At 42.3% G+C, this 18154-nt stretch overlaps 1 protein-coding gene across 1 annotated transcript; it reads left to right on the forward strand.

Annotated features, from left to right (window-relative positions):
- LOC100136618 (fructose-1,6-bisphosphatase 1) lies at positions 1-5228 on the forward strand. The gene is made up of 7 exons (XM_021603006.3): positions 1-553; positions 1578-1740; positions 1851-1943; positions 2172-2312; positions 2635-2772; positions 3062-3181; positions 3420-5228. The coding sequence occupies exons 1-7, from the start codon at positions 384-386 to the stop codon at positions 3606-3608; spliced, it is 1014 nt and encodes a 337-aa protein (XP_021458681.2). The 5' UTR covers positions 1-383; the 3' UTR covers positions 3609-5228.
- Positions 5229-18154: the final 12926 nt, after the last annotated feature.

Genomic DNA, 18154 nt, shown 5'->3' on the forward strand with positions numbered 1-18154 from the left:
AGTGCTTTTCAAAACTAGTTTAGGGCCTGGTTCTATTTCAGCCAGCACCATTTACCAGTCCTTTCAGATCTGTGAAATCACAGAAACGGGTAAGAGTGAGGGGGGTAAAGTAACTGGTTGGAACCGGGCCAACATCACTGGAGCATTTGTGAGAACCTGTTTATTATCTGTGAACTTTGCCCTCACTAACCTGCACAGCAACATGTGTTCTCAACCTCGTCCCTCCCTTTGAACGGCCAACTGTGATTGGTTCAAACAACTGCACACCCCAGCCTCTCCCGCACTCGCGGCTCTTTAGTTATATTTTAACTTTAGGGTGATACATTGAGGAACTCACCTGTCCTGGTCCCCTCTCAAGAACCTCTACAGCCTTCTAAATCGCCATGTCTGACCGGGGCTCATTCGACACTAATGTCGTTACCCTCACGAGATTCGTGCTGGAGGAGGGAAGGAAGGCGAAGGGAACGGGAGAACTGACAACCCTCCTCAACTCCATCTGCACAGCTGTCAAAGCCATCTCCACCGCCGTCAGGAAAGCTGGGATTGCCAACCTGTAAGTGTTGCTGCATGCAACAAGTGATAGTGTCAGTGGTTGTGTTCGTTCGTAGTCTAAATGCCACATTTATCAACTGAGCGGAGGACGATAAGTAAGCATTTCACTGTTAGTCCACACCTGTTGTTTACGAAGCATGTGACGAATAAAATTGAATTTGAAGTATTTCATAACTGATCAACAGTGATTTTGCTGTATTTGTGAGTTACTACAACAGACCATGCACCGGGCCAGAGAGACTAAAATAAAATATTTACATTGTCCATCTAATCTGTTGGCCCTAATACCGTTGTCAACCTCGACTCAGGTCAATGTCCACACGAAATGTTGTTATTTTCATGCAAGCCAAGGCTATTGGAATAAGGTAGGCTACTCACAATTCATGCATGATTTTCCTCGTGAGACATGCCTATTGTCTTCATTAGGAGGAAGTAGAGACCATATAGAGACTGCATTCCACACTGACACAAAGCAGTGGCCACTTCAATGCCACCTGGAGGGGATGGCAGACGTTTTTATGGGTTTCTAACCAACTGTGCTATTTTGCGGGTTTTGTCCCTCATTGTTTGTAACTTATTTTGTACATAATGTTGTTGCTGCCATCTCTTATGACCGAAAAGAGTTACACCTACAAGTTACCTCGACTAACCTGCCTCTACCCCCTTCTATATAACCTCTTTATTGTTATTTAATTGTTACTTTTTTAAAAAAAATTTTGTAACTTTATTTGGTAAATCTCTTAACTCTATCTCTTGAACTGCATTGTTGGTTAAGATCTTGTAAGTAAGCATTTTACGGTAAGGTCTACTACACCTGTTGTATTTGGGGGCAATGTGATTTGATTATATAAATACACTACGCCCTGTCCTTGCCCCTCCCTTCCTCCCCTCAACTGTATGACAGAGATGGGCCTAGTGATGTTACTGCTCTCACACGTCTGCCCCCTGTTCCTCTCTCACTGCCCTCACCCTCTCTCTCCTTCTCTCCCTCACCTGTCCATCTCTCCCTCTGTTCCTCCCTCCAGCTATGGCATTGCTGGGAGCACCAACGTGACAGGTGACCAGGTAAAGAAGCTAGATGTTCTGTCCAACGACCTGGTCATCAACATGATTAAGTCCTCCTTCACCTCCTGTGTCCTGGTGTCAGAGGAGGACGAGAGGGCCCTCATCGTGGAACCAGAGAAACAGGTGCGTGTGGAGGGACGGGGGAGTGTGTGTGTGTGTGTGTGTGGCCCAGATTGAAGTTGGGATCTTCTTGTGACGTCAATGTGACAATGTCCTTTTTATTTCTCTCGCAGGGAAAATATATTGTGTGCTTCGACCCACTTGATGGCTCATCAAACATTGACTGTCTTGTATCAATTGGAACAATTTTTGCCATCTACAGAAAGGTTGGTGTTTGTTTTGTTTCTGGTGGTTTTTCTATGAGTCCTCTATGGCCCAAACATACATTCTGTTTTAGCCTCAGACATTTTCTAACATTCCCAGACATTCTGTTTCATTCTCAGACACGTTGTTTGTCTCAGTCACACCATAGTGCCAATTTCCACTGTAGTTAGGCTGTTTTCACTGTTCTTCTGTTATTTTTGGTAATAACTATCCTCATGTTTGTCTCCCAGACGACAGACGATGAGCCCAATGAGAAGGACGCACTGCAGTCTGGACGTCACATTGTTGCCGCCGGTTACGCCCTCTACGGCAGTGCCACCATGATGGTACTCTCTACAGGACAAGGGGTCAACTGCTTCATGCTGGACCCTGTAAGTTCCAAATCCAAATTAAAGGACAAGTTTACCCAAAATCCAGAAACTCCCAAATGATTCCATACATTGAAACTAGTTCAATGGAGTTTGCCCTCTCCCCCTCTCTGTCCCAGGAATGCTGAACTGAGACGACTTCACTGAACGAGTTTCAATGTATGGAATCACTTGGGAGTTTCTGGATTTTGGGTCAACTTTAATGTTTAAAAGTGCATTTTAAAATAGCAACACACTACAGTAAAACAGCACTAAAAGAACATGAAAACACATGTCCCTGAAGTTGCTCAGTCATTGCTGCTCAGTCCTTGCTCCGTCTGTTTAGTCCATCGGGGAGTTCATCCTAACAGACAAGGACGTGAAGATCAAGAAGAGAGGAAAGATCTACAGTCTAAACGAAGGCTATGCTCAGCACTTCTACCCAGACGTCACAGAGTACCTGAAGAAAAAGAAATACCCAGAGGTAATTCATTAACTATAAACCTGAAAGGGCAGAGGGCATAAGTTTTACACTGTAATTCTGAACCATTAACTCTTTGGGTACTATTAAGTGACCAATAAAATGACTGAAATATGCCTGATATGTGGTTGTCTTACCTACTTTTTAAATGCCCCTGTTGTAAGTCGCACTAAAAAAAAGAGCCTTGGCTAAATAAAGAAAATATAAAATGACAGAATATCTGTGACTAAAACTGAAGTGTTTACATCAGTTATTTAATGATCTCTAACTCTATATTGCTTTTTGTTTCCAGGATGGCAGTGCCCCCTATGGTGGGCGTTATGTTGGCTCCATGGTGGCTGATGTGCACAGGACTCTGGTGTACGGAGGCATCTTCTTATACCCTGCCAATGTCAAGAGCCCCAAGGGCAAGGTGAATCAGGCAGAGCGCTCCAGTTCATATAAATGAATATCTACTCTAAAAAAATATATACTAAACTTTATTATTATTTTTTTTTTACATACAAGTGACCAAAAGAGGGAGAGAGGGAGAGAGATGGGCAATGTAACGATCAATGAGACAAGTTTATTCAAGTGTAGGATGAACGAGGCCTTTTCTCAGTACATTGACGTGACTAACCATTGTCTCTCTTCCACCCCACCCTATGTAGCTGAGGCTGCTGTACGAGTGCAACCCCATGTCATTTATCATCGAGCAGGCTGGAGGCATGGCCACCACGGGGGAGATTAACGTTCTGGACATCCAGCCAGAGAACATCCACCAGCGGGTTCCTGTGGTCCTGGGCTCCCCTGAAGATGTCCAGGAATACATCGCCATCTACAAGAAGACACGCATGTGAGACAGCGCTGGAACCTTCTCTGGATCCATCATGACCTGCTTGTCCACGAGGGTCGACCTTTGACCCTGACCATAAGCTAGTAATCTTTGCATCATATGGATGGAGCTGTGGATATACTGTAGAAGTCAAACGTTTGGACACCTACTCATTCAAGTGTTTATCTAGATGTTTTTCTTCTATTTTCTACATTGTAGAATAATAGTGAAGATGTCAAAACTATGAAATAACAAATATGGAATCATGTAGTAACCAAAAAAGAGAAACCAATCAAAATATTTTTTTGATTCTTCAAAGTAGCCACCCTTTGCCTTGATGACAGCTTTGCACACTCTTGGCATTCTCTCAACCAGCTTCATGAGGAATGCTTTACCAACAATCTTGAAGGAGTTCCCACATATGCTGAGCACTTGTTGGACTGCAGAATGAAGGAAAAGCGGCCAACTCATCCCAAACCATCTCAGTTGGGTTGAGGTTGGGTGATTGTGGAGGCCAGATAATCTGATGCAGCACTCCATCACTCTCCTTGGTCAAATAGCCCTTACACAGCCTGGAGGTGTGTTTTGGGTCATTGTCCTGTTGAAAGCAAATGATAGTCCCACTAAGCACAATCCAGATGGGATGGTGTATCACTCTCGAATGCTGTGGTAGCCAAGTTGGTTAAGTGTACCTTGAATTCTAAATAAATCACTGACAGTGTCACCAGCAAAGCACCATCACACCTCCTCCCCCATGCTTCACGGTGGAAACTACACATGTGGAGATAATTCATTCAACTACTCTGCGTCTCACAAAGACAAGGCGGTTGAAACCAAAAATTAGGACTCATCAGAACAAAGGACAGATTCCCACCTGTCTAATGTCCATTTAATGTTTTTTTTTGTTGGTCCAAGCAAATCTCAAATCTCTTCTCCTTATTGGTGTCCTTTAGTAGTGGTTTCTTTGCAGCAAATAGACCATGAAGGCCTGATTCACACTGTACTCTGAACCATTGATGTTGAGATGTGTCTGTTCCTTGAACTCTGTGAAGCATTTATTTGGGCTGCAGTCTGAGGTGCAGTTAACTCTAATGAACTTATACTCTGCAGCAGAGGTAACTCTGGGTCTTCCTTTCCTGTGGCGGTCCTCATGAGAGCCAGTTTCATCATAGTGCTTGATGACTTTTTGTGACTGCACTTGAAGAAACTTTAAAAGTTCTTGAAATGTTCCTGATTGACTGACCTTCATGTCTTAAAGTAATGCTGGACTGTTGTTTCTCTTTGCTTATTTGAGATGTTCTTGCCATAATATGGACTTGGTCTTTTATCAAATAGGGCTACCTTCTGTATACCTTGTCACAACACAACCGATTGGCTCAAATGCATTAAGAAGGAAATAAATTCCAAAAATTAACTTTTTACAAGGCAGACCTGTTAATTGAAATGCATTCCAGGTGACTATCTCATGATGCTGGTTGAGAGAATGCCAAGAGTGTGCAAAGTTGTCATCATACTATATAAAATATATTTTGATTAGTTTAGTACTTTCTTGTTTGTTATTTCATAGTTTTGATGACTTCACTATTCTACAATGTAGAAAATAGTAAAAATAAAGTTGAACCCTAGAATGAGTAGGGTGTGTCAACCTTTGACTGGTACTGTATTTATTTAACGGAATATATCATACCCAGTTGTTTAGAAGTTGAGGTAATTTGTTGATTAGATAATCAGTGCAGTGCTTTCCTCCAGCTGATCCTTGTGAACAAGCAGAGTAGTATTTTATCTCCACAAATCTGACCCTCTGACCAACCAGGTCTGGGACCAAAGACACTGGAGGGGGAAAGAGTATAGGGGGAGTCAGTCAGTCAGATCCTAGGGTTCATCTCAGTAGTCTGAAGTGGCTTTCGCTTCTCTTTTCCTCTCCTTCTACTTTCATCTGACAAGGTCGGAGATGGGTGAGAGAGGGGAGGAAGCCTGTTTAAATTATTATGATGCATCCCACGTGTCTTACAGTGAAGCAAGATTCATTTGGATCACTAAACTGAGGGACCAACCACCTCATAGACCAAATATAACCTCAGCCTCCAACTCCTAATGGAGGGTTGTTGTGTGATTTGCACTGGTTGACCTGAAGGATGTTTTGAATAAAACCCTCCGCTTGTTGTCCATGTCGTGTTTCTAACTCACCAGCAGGGGGAGGTGTTACTCCTTCAGTGGCCTAGCTCAATACAGTGTGTCAAACCATGAGAAACGTTTATTAGTGTTATTTAGATGGAAGAGGTGAGCTAAATGCGCTATAGCTTTCACTTACCGGTTCACTTCCATTCTCACGGTCTGCTGGCTGTTTGAGATGCTTAGAAGCCAAATTGATCGTAGGGAGAGCATCCAATTTTAGAAGCAACTTCTTGCTGATGCCCTCTTTCCATTGTTGATAGCCGTGGAATTTTTCAGGGTTGAAATGTGCCCCGCAGATTGACGAGTAGATGCCCAATTTTCCCGCCTCATTCTTACAAATGTATCCCACTTTTTACAACGTTTTTCATTCATCGTGTGACTCTGACTGCGGGGCGTTGTGGAACTGTTTCCAAAGTTTTAGAACGGCATTATAACAGTTGATTTAAGAGTTAGTAATTTGGGTATGTTTTCTAAATTACTAATATACTGTATGTGTTTCTGGCATTGAGAAATATAGGGGCATTGAGAAATATAGGTTCTACACTGCTATTAAGCCTCCTGCTTTGGGCTGGATGTGTCAATGTGTAGATCATACATGCATAATCTATGATCAGAATTACTGTTTTACCTCAATTAGCCACAAAGCCCCTAGTTTGAAAGCAACTGTTTTTCTGGAAGCAGTGCTGCACCATTTCCCCTGCATGTTCCCCCCACATGGGACAGCCACCTAGCAATTTGAGTGACAGCTAGCAAGATTTTTTATTTTATTTATTTACTTTTATTTCACCTTTATTTAACCAGGTAGGCTAGTTGAGAACAAGTTCTCATTTGCAACTGCGACCTGGCCAAGATAAAGCATAGCAATTTGACACATACAACAACACACATGGAATAAACAAAACATACAGTCAATAATACAGTAGAAAAAAAATAAAACAAAAAGTCTATATACAGTGAGTGCAAATGAGGTAAGATAAGGGAGTTAAGGCAATAAATAGGCCATGGTGGTGAAGTAATTACAATATAGCAATTAAACACTGGAATGGTAGATGTGCAGAAGATGAATGTGCAAGTAGATACTGGGGTGCAACGGAGCAAGATAAATAAATAAATACAGTATGGGGATGAGGTAGATAGATGGGCTGTTTACAGATGGGCTATGTACAGGTGCAGTGATCTGTGAGCTGCTCTGACAGCTGGTGCTTTAAGCTAATGAGGGAGATATGAGTCTCCAGCTTCAGTGATTTCTGAAGTTGGTTCCAGTCATTGGCAGCAGAGAACTGGAAGGAACGGCGACCAAAGGATGAATTGGCTTTGGGGGTGACCAGTGAGATATACCTGCTGGAGTGTGTGCTACAAGTGGGTGCTGCTATGGTGACCAGTGAGCTGAGATAAGGCGGGGCTTTACCTAGCAGAGACTTGTAGATAACTTGTAGCCAGTGGGTTTTGGTGACGAGTATGAAGCGAGGGCCAAACAACGAGAGCGTACAGGTCACAGTGGTGGGTAGTGTATGGGGCATTGGTGGCTAAATGGATGGCACTGTGATAGACTGCATCCAATTTGTTGAGTAGAGTGTTGGAGGCTATTTTATAGATGACATCGCCGAAGTCGAGGATCGGTAGGGTGGTCAGTACGAGGGTATGTTTCGCAGCATGAGTGAAGGATGCTTTGTTGAGATATAGGAAGCCGATTCTTGATTGAATTTTGGATTGGAGATGCTTAATGTGAGTCTGGAAGGAGAGTTTACTGTCTATCCAGAAATCTAGGTATTTGTAGTTGTCCACCTATTCTAAATCAGAGCCGTCCAGAGTAGTGATGCTAGATGGGCGGGCAGGTGCGGGCAGTGATCGATTGAATGGCATGCATTTAGTTTTACTTGCATTTAAGAGCAGTTGGAGGCCATGGAAGGAGAGTTGTATGGCATTGAAGCTCATCTGGAGGTTAGTTAACACAGTGTCCAAAGAGGGGCCAGAAGTATACAGAATGGTGTTGTCTGCGTAGAGGTGGATCAGAGAATCACCAGCAGCAAGAGCGACATCATTGATGTATACAGAGAAGAGAGTCGGCCTGAGAATTGAACCCTGTGGCACCCCATAGAGACTGCCAGAGGTCCAGACAACAGTCTCTCTGATTTGACACACTGAACTCTATCAGAGAAGTAGTTAGTAAACCAGACGAGGCAGTCATTTGAGAAATCAAGGCTGTCGAGTCTGCCAATAAGAATGTGGTGATTGACAGAGTCGAAAGCCTTGGCCAGGTCGATGAATAGGGCTGCACAGTACTGTCTCTTATTGATGGCGGTTATGATATCGTTTAGGACCTTGAGCGTGGCTGAGGTGCACCCTTGACCAGCTCAGAAACCAGATTGCATAGCGGAGAAGGTACGGTGGGATTCGAAATGGTCAGTAATCTGTTTGTTAACTTCGCTTTCGAAGACCTCAGAAAGACAGGGTAGGATAGATATAGGTCTGTAGCAATTTGGGTCTAGAGTGTCGCCCCCTTTGAAGAGGGGAATGACCACGGCAGCTTTCCAATCTTTGGGAATCTCAGATGATTTGAAAGAGAGGTTGAACAGGCTAGTAATAGGGGTTGCAACAATTTTGGCAGATAATTTTGGAAAGAGAGGGTCGAGATTGTCTAGCCCGGCTGATTTGTAGGGGTCCAGATTTTGCAGCTCTTTCAGAACATCAACTGTCTGGATTTCGGTGAAGGAGAAATTGTGGGGGCTTGGGCGGGTTGCTGTGGAGGGTACCAGGCAGTTGACCGGGGTAGGGGTAGCCAGGTGGAAAGCATGGCCAGCCGTAGAGAAATGCTTATTGAAATTCTCAATTATAGTGGATTTATCGGTGGTAACAATGGCCTCAGAGCAGTAGGCAGCTGGGAGGAGGTGCTCTTATTCTCCATGGACTTTACAGTGTCCCAGAACGTTTTTGAGTTTGTACTACAGGATGCACATTTCTGTTTGAAAGATCTAGCCTTAGCTTTCCTAACTGCCTGTGTATATTTGTTCCTAACTTCCCTGAAAATGTGCATATCACTGGGGCTATTCGATGCTAATGCAGAATGCCACAGGATGTTTTTGTGCTGGTCAAGGGCAGACAGGTCAGGAGTGAACCAAGGACCATATCTATTCCTGGTTCTACATTTTTTTGAATGGAGCATGCCTGTTTAAGATGGTGAGGAAGGCACTTTTTAAAGAATAACCAGGCATCGTCTACTGACGAGATGAGGTCAATGTCATTCCAGGATACCCTGGCCAGGTCGATTAGAAAGGCCTGCTCGCAAAAGGGTTTTAGGGAGCGTTTGACAGTGATGAGGGGTGGTCGTTTGATCGCAGACTCATTACGGATGCAGGCAGTGAATGCTAAGATCTTGATTGAAAACAGCAGAGGTCTATTAGTTAGTTAGAATGATATCTATGAGGGTGCCTGTGTTTACGGATTTGGGGTTGTACCTGGTTCATTGATAATTTATGTGAGATTGAGGGCATCAAGCTTAGATTGTAGGATAGCCGGGGTGTTAAGCATGTCCCAGTTTAGGTCACCTAGTAGGACGAGCTCAGAAGATAGATGCGGGCAATCAATTCACATATGGTGTCGAGGGCACAGCTGGGGGCAGAGGGTGGTCTATAGCAAGCGGCAACGGTGAGAGACTTGTTTCTGGAAAGGTGCATTTTTAGAAGTAAAAGCTTGAATTGTTTAAGTACAGACCTGTATAGTAAGACAGAACTCTGTAAGCTATCTTTGCAGTAGATTGCAACACTGCCCCCTTTGGCAGTTCTATCTTGGTGGAAAATTGTGTAGTTAGGGATGGAGATTTCAGGGGTTTTGGTGGTTTTCCTAAGCCAGGATTCAGACACGGCTAAGACATCCGGGTTGGCAGAGTGTGCTAAAGCAGTGAGTAAAACAAACTTAGGGAGTAGGCTTCTAATGTTAACATGCATGAAAACCAAGGCTTTTACGGTTACAGAAGTTAACAAATGAGAGCACCTGGGGAGTGGGAGTGGAGCTAGGCACTGCAGGACCTGGATTAACCTCTACATCACCAGAGGAACGGAGGAGAAGTAGGATAAGGGTACGGCTAAAGGCTATACGAACTAGCTGTCTAGCACGTTCGGAACAGAGTGTAAAAGGAGCAGGTTTCTGAGCATGATAGCATAGATTCAAGGCATAGTGTACAGACAAAGGTAAGGTAGGATGTGAGTACATTGGAGGTAAACCTAGGCATTGAGTAATGATGAGAGAGATATAGTCTCTAGAGACGTTTAAACCAGGTGATGTCATCGCATATGTAGGAGATGGAACAACATGGTTGGTTAAGGCATATTGAGCAGGGCTAGAGGCTCTACAGTGAAATAAGACAGTAATCACTAACCAGGACAGGACGAGGCATATTGATATTAGAGAGAGGCATGCGTAGCCAAGTGATCATATGGGTCCAGTGAGTGGTTGGGCTGGCTGGTGACACGGCGATTCAGACAGTTAGCAGGCCGAGGCTAACAAGGTAGCAGTTAGTAGGCCGGAGCTAACAAGCTATCAGTTAGCAGACCAGGGTTAGCAAGAAAGCAGTTAGCAGACCGGAGCTAGCAAGCTAGCAGTTTGCAGACCAGAGCTAGCAAGCTAGCAGTTAGCAGACCCGGGCTATCAAGTTAGCAGAAGGGCCGTTGGGGGACGTTGTGATGGAGGAAAGTCTGTTTTTGCCTCCTCGTGCAGTGATGTCGATAGACCAGTCGAGGATTAGTAGTTCTAGAGTAGTTCTAGTAGTTCTAGAAAGCTAGTTCTAGAAAGCTAGCAGGCTGCTTGCTCCGGGATGGAAACGCTAGCCAGGAGTAGTCACCAGGGATTGCGGTTAGCTAGTTGCGAAGATCCAGATGAAAAGGTTCAGAGTTTGTGATAGGAATCCGGGGATTTGGAGAGAAAAATAGGTCCGTTATGCTCTGGTTTGAGTCACGTTGTACGAACTGGCAAGAGCTTTCCGAGCTAAAGGTTAGCTGATGACCGCTAGCAGTGGTTTGCTGACTGATAGCTGTTGGCTAGTTAGCTGGCTAGCTTCAGTTGAGGGATTCCAGATCCGAAGTAAATAGAAATACTTTAGGAAAAAAAAACAGATCCACGCCACATTGGGTGAGGTGGGTTGCAGGAGAGTATTTAGAAGTTGAGGTTTAGGAAAATATTTTAAAAATATATGCGAAGAAAAACATATATACAAGGGACACAACAGGACAAAGACAAAGACGTCTGACTTCTACGCCATCTTGGTACTCAAAGCTGCACACACAGCAGAGAGAGAGAGTATTGACGTGGTGCACACAACATTTGTGACGAAGTAAGCAATTTTCTGGGACCAATTTTTACTCTTGAGCGGTACTTTCAGAACTACTAGCTAAACAGTATACAAAAGTACTGCAGAATCTCTTTAATCCTTTAAGATCAATCAATACTTGGTAACACATCCTTTTAAGGGGTCCTTATTACAGTGTAATAACAAGTATTGTAGTTAACTGTAACAACTCATAGTTACATTGTAATAACAACATAACTGGTAGTATTGCGGACTGTAATTACAGAAATGTAACAATGAATGCTTGTTACCATGCTAGTTACAAATGGGCAGGTTTTCACTAAATTCACCAAATGAGTGTTTGGCTTCTTCTGCGCTAAGTGTCTGAGAGATTATAGCCTATGCTATAATAGGCTCAAATTACTTACCCATGAATGTGCACTGTTTAAAATATATCTCCAGACAACGTTGTTGCTAGCACTTGCCCCCAAAATGAAGAGTACCATCTGGGTTAACTTGGTTGAGTTTACGAAAACAGATCTAATATGAGTGAGTGCCATCTCAGATGAGGAATAAGACACATTTAAAAAATAAATAAACACATTCGTACATCAGAGTACGTGTAATATCTGCATGAGTACAATGCAATTACTAGTTGTTACACAGGATTTAGCTAGTTAAAATGAATTGTATCTTAATAAGCACTTACTTGTCAGAATGGCGCTGGAGGGGATGGGCGACGTTTTATGTGGTCCTAACCAACTGCTATTTTGTACATTTTTTCACATTGTTTGTAAAAAATAAAAAATGTATTTTGTACACAATGTTGCTGGTACTGTCTCTTATGAATGAAAATATTTTCTGGACATCAGAGCAGCAATTACCCACCTCAAACTGGAAGAAAAAAATGTTTTAACGAGTCCGACGCGAAAGATATACTGCTTTCACGGGAACGGGCCTAAATCCCTGTCATTTGCGTGAAGAAGCCTTCTGAGAATTCATAGGCGAGTGAGTAAACTCTGCCATCTGTTCTATTGACCAATGAGCATTGGAGACACAAAACGGATGACCTACGATCAAGATTATATTACCAACGGGACATTAAAAACGAATATCTTATGTTTCACCGAGTTGTGGCTGAACGACGACATGGACAATATAGAGCTGGTGGAATTTTCCATGCACCAGCAGAACAGAGAAGCTAGAGGCGGGGGTGTGTGTCTATTTGTCAATAACAGCTGGTGCACGATGTCTAATATTAATGAAGTCTCGAGGTATTGCTCGCCTGATGTAGAGTACCTTATGATAAGCTGTAGACCAAACTATCTACCAAGAGAGTTCTCATCTACATTATTCTTAGCCGTCTCTTTACCACCACAAACCGATGCTGGCACTAAGAGAGCACTCATTGAGCTGTATAAGGCCATAAGCAAACAGGAAAATGCTAATCCAGAAGCAACACTCCTAGTGGCCGAAGACTTCAATGCAGGGAAACCTAAATCCGTTTTACCTCATTTCTACCAGCATGTCACATGTGCAACCAGAGGAAAAAAACTCTAGATCACCTTTACTCCACACACAGAGATGCATACAAAGCTCTCCCCCGCCCTCCATTTGGCAAATCTGACCATAGTTCTATCCTCCTGATTCCTGCTTACAATCAAAATCTAAAGCAGGAAATACAGAAGTGGTCAGATGACGCGGATGCTATGCAACAGGACTGTTTTGCTAGCACAGACATCAAATGGCATTGAGGAGTATACCACCTCAGTCATCGGCTTCATCAATAAGTGCATCGACAACGCCGTCCCCACAGTGACCATACGTACATATCCCAATTAGAAGCCATGGATTACAGGAAACATCCGCATCGAGCTAAAGGCTAGAGCTGCCGCTTTCTAGAAGCGGGACACTAATCTGGACGCTTATAAGAAATCCCGCTATGCCCTCAGACGAACCATCAATCATGCAAAGTGTCAATACAGGATTAAGATTTAATCCTAATTTAATCACATCAGATATTTTTTAGGGCTGATCTGATAGGTCAAAAGACCAATTATTGAAAAAAAGATCAGAATTGGGATGCCTGTGTAGATCAGCATATGTGTTACACGGGATTTAACTAGGTAAAATGAAATGTATATTGAAGGATACTTACTTGTAATTATAGTGTACCTACGAAGTATGTTACACATCGTGATGATCTAATCGTTAGCTTCTGAAAGCGCCATCCAAGTGAGAAATAAACACACTAGTACATCACAGATGTACAGATGTGCATGAGTACATTGTAATTACTAAGTGTTACACAAGATTTAGCTAGTTATCATTAAGTGTATCTTGAGGAGCACTTGCTACTTATATAGTACATTACCCATCCTGACAACCTGACTCAATTTAAAGCTTCTAGAAATCCAAGTGGGAGAATAAACTCACTAGTACACTACAGAGTATGTGTAATATATGTACAATGTAATTACTAAGTGTTGCACGTCATTTTAACTAGCTAAATCCTGGCAAACAACTCAAAATTTTATTGTACTTTACATGATATGTACTACGCTTTGAAAATACTGTCTTATTCCTCGTCAGGGATGACACTCGTTTTAGATCTGTTTTTTTTGTCAGCTCAACCAAGTTTACCAAGATGGTACACTTTATTTTGGGGGCAAGTGCTAGCCACAACATCGAATGCAGCTGAGAAGAAGCGAAGCACTAAGTTGGTGAATTTAGTGGAAACCTGCCCATTTATAACAAGCATTTGTTGCTACACTTCTGTAATTAGATACCGCAATTACTACCAGGTACATGTTGCTATTACATTGTAACTCTGAGTTGTTACAGTTAACTACAATGCTTGGTACAGTGTAATTACAATGTAGTTACACTGTAATAAGGACCCCTTAAATGTGTTATCCAATACTCATTTGACATGGGAGCCAAAGAAAAAATATTTAGTAGAGTACTCTGGTAACCAACATGCCAAAGCTATGTACAATATGTCATTGTCAATCATGTTAATCTGTTTAGAATTGTGCATAATTTCTCTACGTTGCACGTTATAACCATATTTTCAGCTAAGATGACCAATGGCAAAAATAGAAAAACAAGTAAATTTGACTAAAACCAGAAGTGGAAGTCGCTTGCCATGACAAGGCTTGACACATGATTCTAGATTACACAATATAACACCCACCTCACACTAAATGCTACAAGCTCCATCTGACCCAAAAGGCATCATCCTGAGGCCTCGGTGACGGGGCTGTACAGCCCTGAGTCTGGGAAAGTAAAAGAACAAAACCTTAATAATCAGTGAAGTGGAACCATGACATGGTAAAAGAGCAGAAAGACAGCTTTCGGGACAGCTTGTGTTCTCTGTAGTATGATTATTAGATATCTGATTGACATGTTTGAACATAGAATTAGGAATCGGAATAGTAATTTAATAGGATCTCTATGTGTTTGAAGCTGAAATAGCAGAAACAATATCCCGTGACAAGCAAAGAGGAGTCACAATGCTTTTGAAAAGCCAGACCAGCAGAAAGGGTCCACTCTATCCTGGACAACTTGGGACGTCCCTAGCCCATAGTTGAAATGTAAAATGGTTAAGGTAAGGGTTATGGTTAAGGCTAGGGTTAGGGTAGGGACGTCCCAAGGATACTGGATAGCACTGACCCAGCAGAAAGTAGGCCTGTCTGGACAATGCCTCCAGTAGTCATCAGCATGTATCACAAATGTGTAATGATGACAGTATTCAAATAGGGGCCCTGTTATCAACGTGTTGTTGTTGATCTTGCCATGCAAATTAGGTTTATGAGTTACTTACTTACCCTACCTTGCGATAAGATCTGTCATATTATCTTATCTCGAGGATTTTACAGCATTGCAATGCATGTCTGTTTCAAATGAAAACCCAACTTTATCTATAGAGCACATTTCTTACAGGGGGTGCATTTGAAAGGGCTTCACAAATCAAATAATAAAAGGTGAGAAAAATAAATACATGAATAAAACGTACATGAGACAAATTAAAATAGTAAAACAATAATAAAATAACAGTGGATGTGAGAGACTAAAATAGATAGCATGTGTCACGTCTACTCCCGCTCCCCCTCTCTGGCGCTCGTTGTAGCCAATTTACTCATTATTACGCACACCTGCCACCATCGCCTCATGAGAATCACCTGGACTCCATCACCTTCCTCGTTACCTCCCCTATATCTGTCACTCCCTTTGGTTCTTTCCCCAGGCGTTTTTGTTTTTGTTTGTATGTTTCATGTCTGTACGCTACTTGTGTTGTTCCATGTTTGTTACTTTATTAAATTCACTCCCTGTACTTGCTTCCCGATTATTAGAGTACACGTTAAAGTATGACTAAAAGCAACCTAAGCAAAAGTATGGCTAAAAAGGTTTCAAGGTCTTTCTTAAAAATGTCAAAGTTATCAGGGTCTGTAGATGGGGAGGGGGAACAAATTATTGGGTATTGGGTAAGAACAATGCAATCTAAATAGCATAGCAAAGCCTGCTTTTCCCAGTGAGTAATTTCTCTTTAAACATGACATTGTCAATTCTACTGATACCAGTTATGCCATTACAAACACATCCAAAAACAGTTTGATAAGGTGGTCATTGTAATCAATATCACTACTACTTGATGACATAACCGTTGTCATATCACTTGAAATGAGCCTAAATATGTGTCTCTCATCCCCCCTTTTGTTTGTTCTTGTTTCAACCAGGGACATATCAACGATACAGTCTGCTGTGTGCTCACCTGTCCTCTGTCTCTGTCCATTGCTTTCTCTGTGTTGTCTATTTCTGTCTCTCTTGTCTGCCCTCGTCTGTTGATGTCTCTGTTGTCTACTCTCTCACATCCTGTCCTGCTTGTAAAAAGTGTAAAAAATAAACAAATGTTTTAATATGAATAGGCTTTTTCACCTCACCTGCAAATTCTTTGTAAACCATGTTTTACTCTTTTACTGTCTATATTTCTACTGTTATAATTTGTGCAATAAATACAACTAATTAGAGTCTATGGAGCAGCTTGAATTGATACAGTCTACTGTGTACTCAAGCCACCTCTGTTCACTCTCCATCTGCCTCTTCAGTCACTTTCACTGTGTCTCGTCTGTTGCTGTCTGTCTTATCTGTTGCTGTCTCAGATTCTTGTTTTTTTACTGTCGCATTTGTCTATACTCTTCTCTTATGACCTGTTCTGTTCTTCTGGTGTCTCTCTCCATCATATTAGATTATTCTGTGGCTGTCACATCCTGACCTTAGTTCCTTTTTTATGTCTCTATTTTAGTTTGGTCAGGGCGTGAGTTGGGGTGGGCATTCTATGTGTTGTTCTATGTTTTTGTATTTCTGTGTTTGGCCTGATATGGTTCCCAATCAGAGGCAGCTGTTTATCGTTGTCTCTGATTGAGAACCATACTTAGGCAGCCTGTTTTCCCACTATGGGTTGTGGGTAGTTGTTTCCTGTTTTGTCACTGAATAGGACTGTTTAGTTTTTGTCGTGGTTTCTCCTGTGTTATTTTTGTATTCAGTTTAATAAATATAACATGAACACTTACCACGCTGCGCATTGGTCTGATCCTTCATACTCCTCGTCAGAAGAGGAGGAAAACCGTTACAGTTGCTGTGTCTTGTCTGGTGTGTTTCACTCCATCCCCTATTCTTCTGTTGCTGTCTCTGTGTCTTGTCTGGTGTGTCTCTCCATCACCTATTCTTCTGTTGCTGTCTCTGTGTCTTGTCTGGTATGTCTCTCTCCATCAGATCCTACTCTTCTGTTGCTGTCTCTGTGTCTTGTCTGGTGTCTCTCTCCATAATTTACCCTGCTGATGCTGTCTCTGTGTCTGGTGTGTCTCTAGTTTTGCAATCCAAAACGGTCAAGGGGATACTTGGGTAGCTTAACTTGTTTTGGGCCTGTGTCTGGGTGATCATCCTCTTCCCTACCATTTGCCCCTGGCTGCTGCTGTTCTTATCTGTCTTCCTCCTTGGCTCATCTGAAAGGTAGCAAGGTAGCAGGTCAACATGTCATTAGTTAGTTGTAAAGGGGGACTGCACTTCCTGATTTGGCCTCATTTTAGATTTGGTTAATTAAGAAATGCTTGCGGCCATGACTGAATTCAAACGTGAGTTGGTTTCGGGGTGTGGTTAGATGTCTCGTTTGTGTGTTTGCAGGTGGGAAGAGTTAATCAACAATGTTCGACAATTATCTTTAGGTGGGTGGTGTGCGACCTGACGTTGACTTTGGATAGCCTCTCTCTGGGCCTAATTAGGGAACATCAATAAATTACATAAAATGTAAATGAGACAATTTCTTCATGTTGCACACCTTTTAGAATTCTCATTAAATGCTTTCAATATTTGTACATGAATTTCTACAATTTATAGTTGGTTTGAGATTTTTAAGTCATTGAAATTTGGGACTATTGGGATTTTAACATATTATTCGATGCACATTGTGTAATTTACTGATGGTCCCAAACTAGCCCCATAGCGATATCCAAAGCCAACCCAAATTTACCACATTACCGCCACACAGGCAGTCATGTGTAACGGTTTTCCTCCGCTTCTGAGGAGGAGTAGGAAGGATCGGACCAATATGCAGCGTGGTACGTGTCCATGTTAATATTTATTTAAACTGAACACAAAAACAAAATAACAAGAGAACGAACGAAAACGAAACAGTTCTGTCTGGTGCAGACATAGAGACAGAAAACAACTACCCACAAATCATAGTGGGAACACAGGCTACCTAAGTATGGTTCTCAGAGACAACGATTGACAGCTGCCTCTGATTGGGAACCATACCAGGCCAAAAGCAGAAATACAAAACATAGAACAAAAACATAGAATGCCCACCCCAACTCACGCCCTGACCAAACTAAAATAGAGACATAAAAAAGGAACTAAGGTCAGGACGTGACATCATGAGACTGCAGTAAATTTCATGGGACAGTTTAATCATGGTAATCTCCTGTTATGCACGCTGGGCATGCTTTGGTCCTAATGGCCTTGTACAGCTTTTTAACGTGATGATTAATTTAGAGCTTACACATATGCATAGGCATATGAACCCAAGCCTGTAAAAAAAATCATTCAAATTATGA

This window comes from Oncorhynchus mykiss, chromosome 5 (genome assembly GCF_057628025.1).
Source record: "Oncorhynchus mykiss isolate SJ-2025 chromosome 5, ASM5762802v1, whole genome shotgun sequence".
In the NCBI taxonomy this organism is placed as follows: domain Eukaryota; kingdom Metazoa; phylum Chordata; class Actinopteri; order Salmoniformes; family Salmonidae; genus Oncorhynchus; species Oncorhynchus mykiss.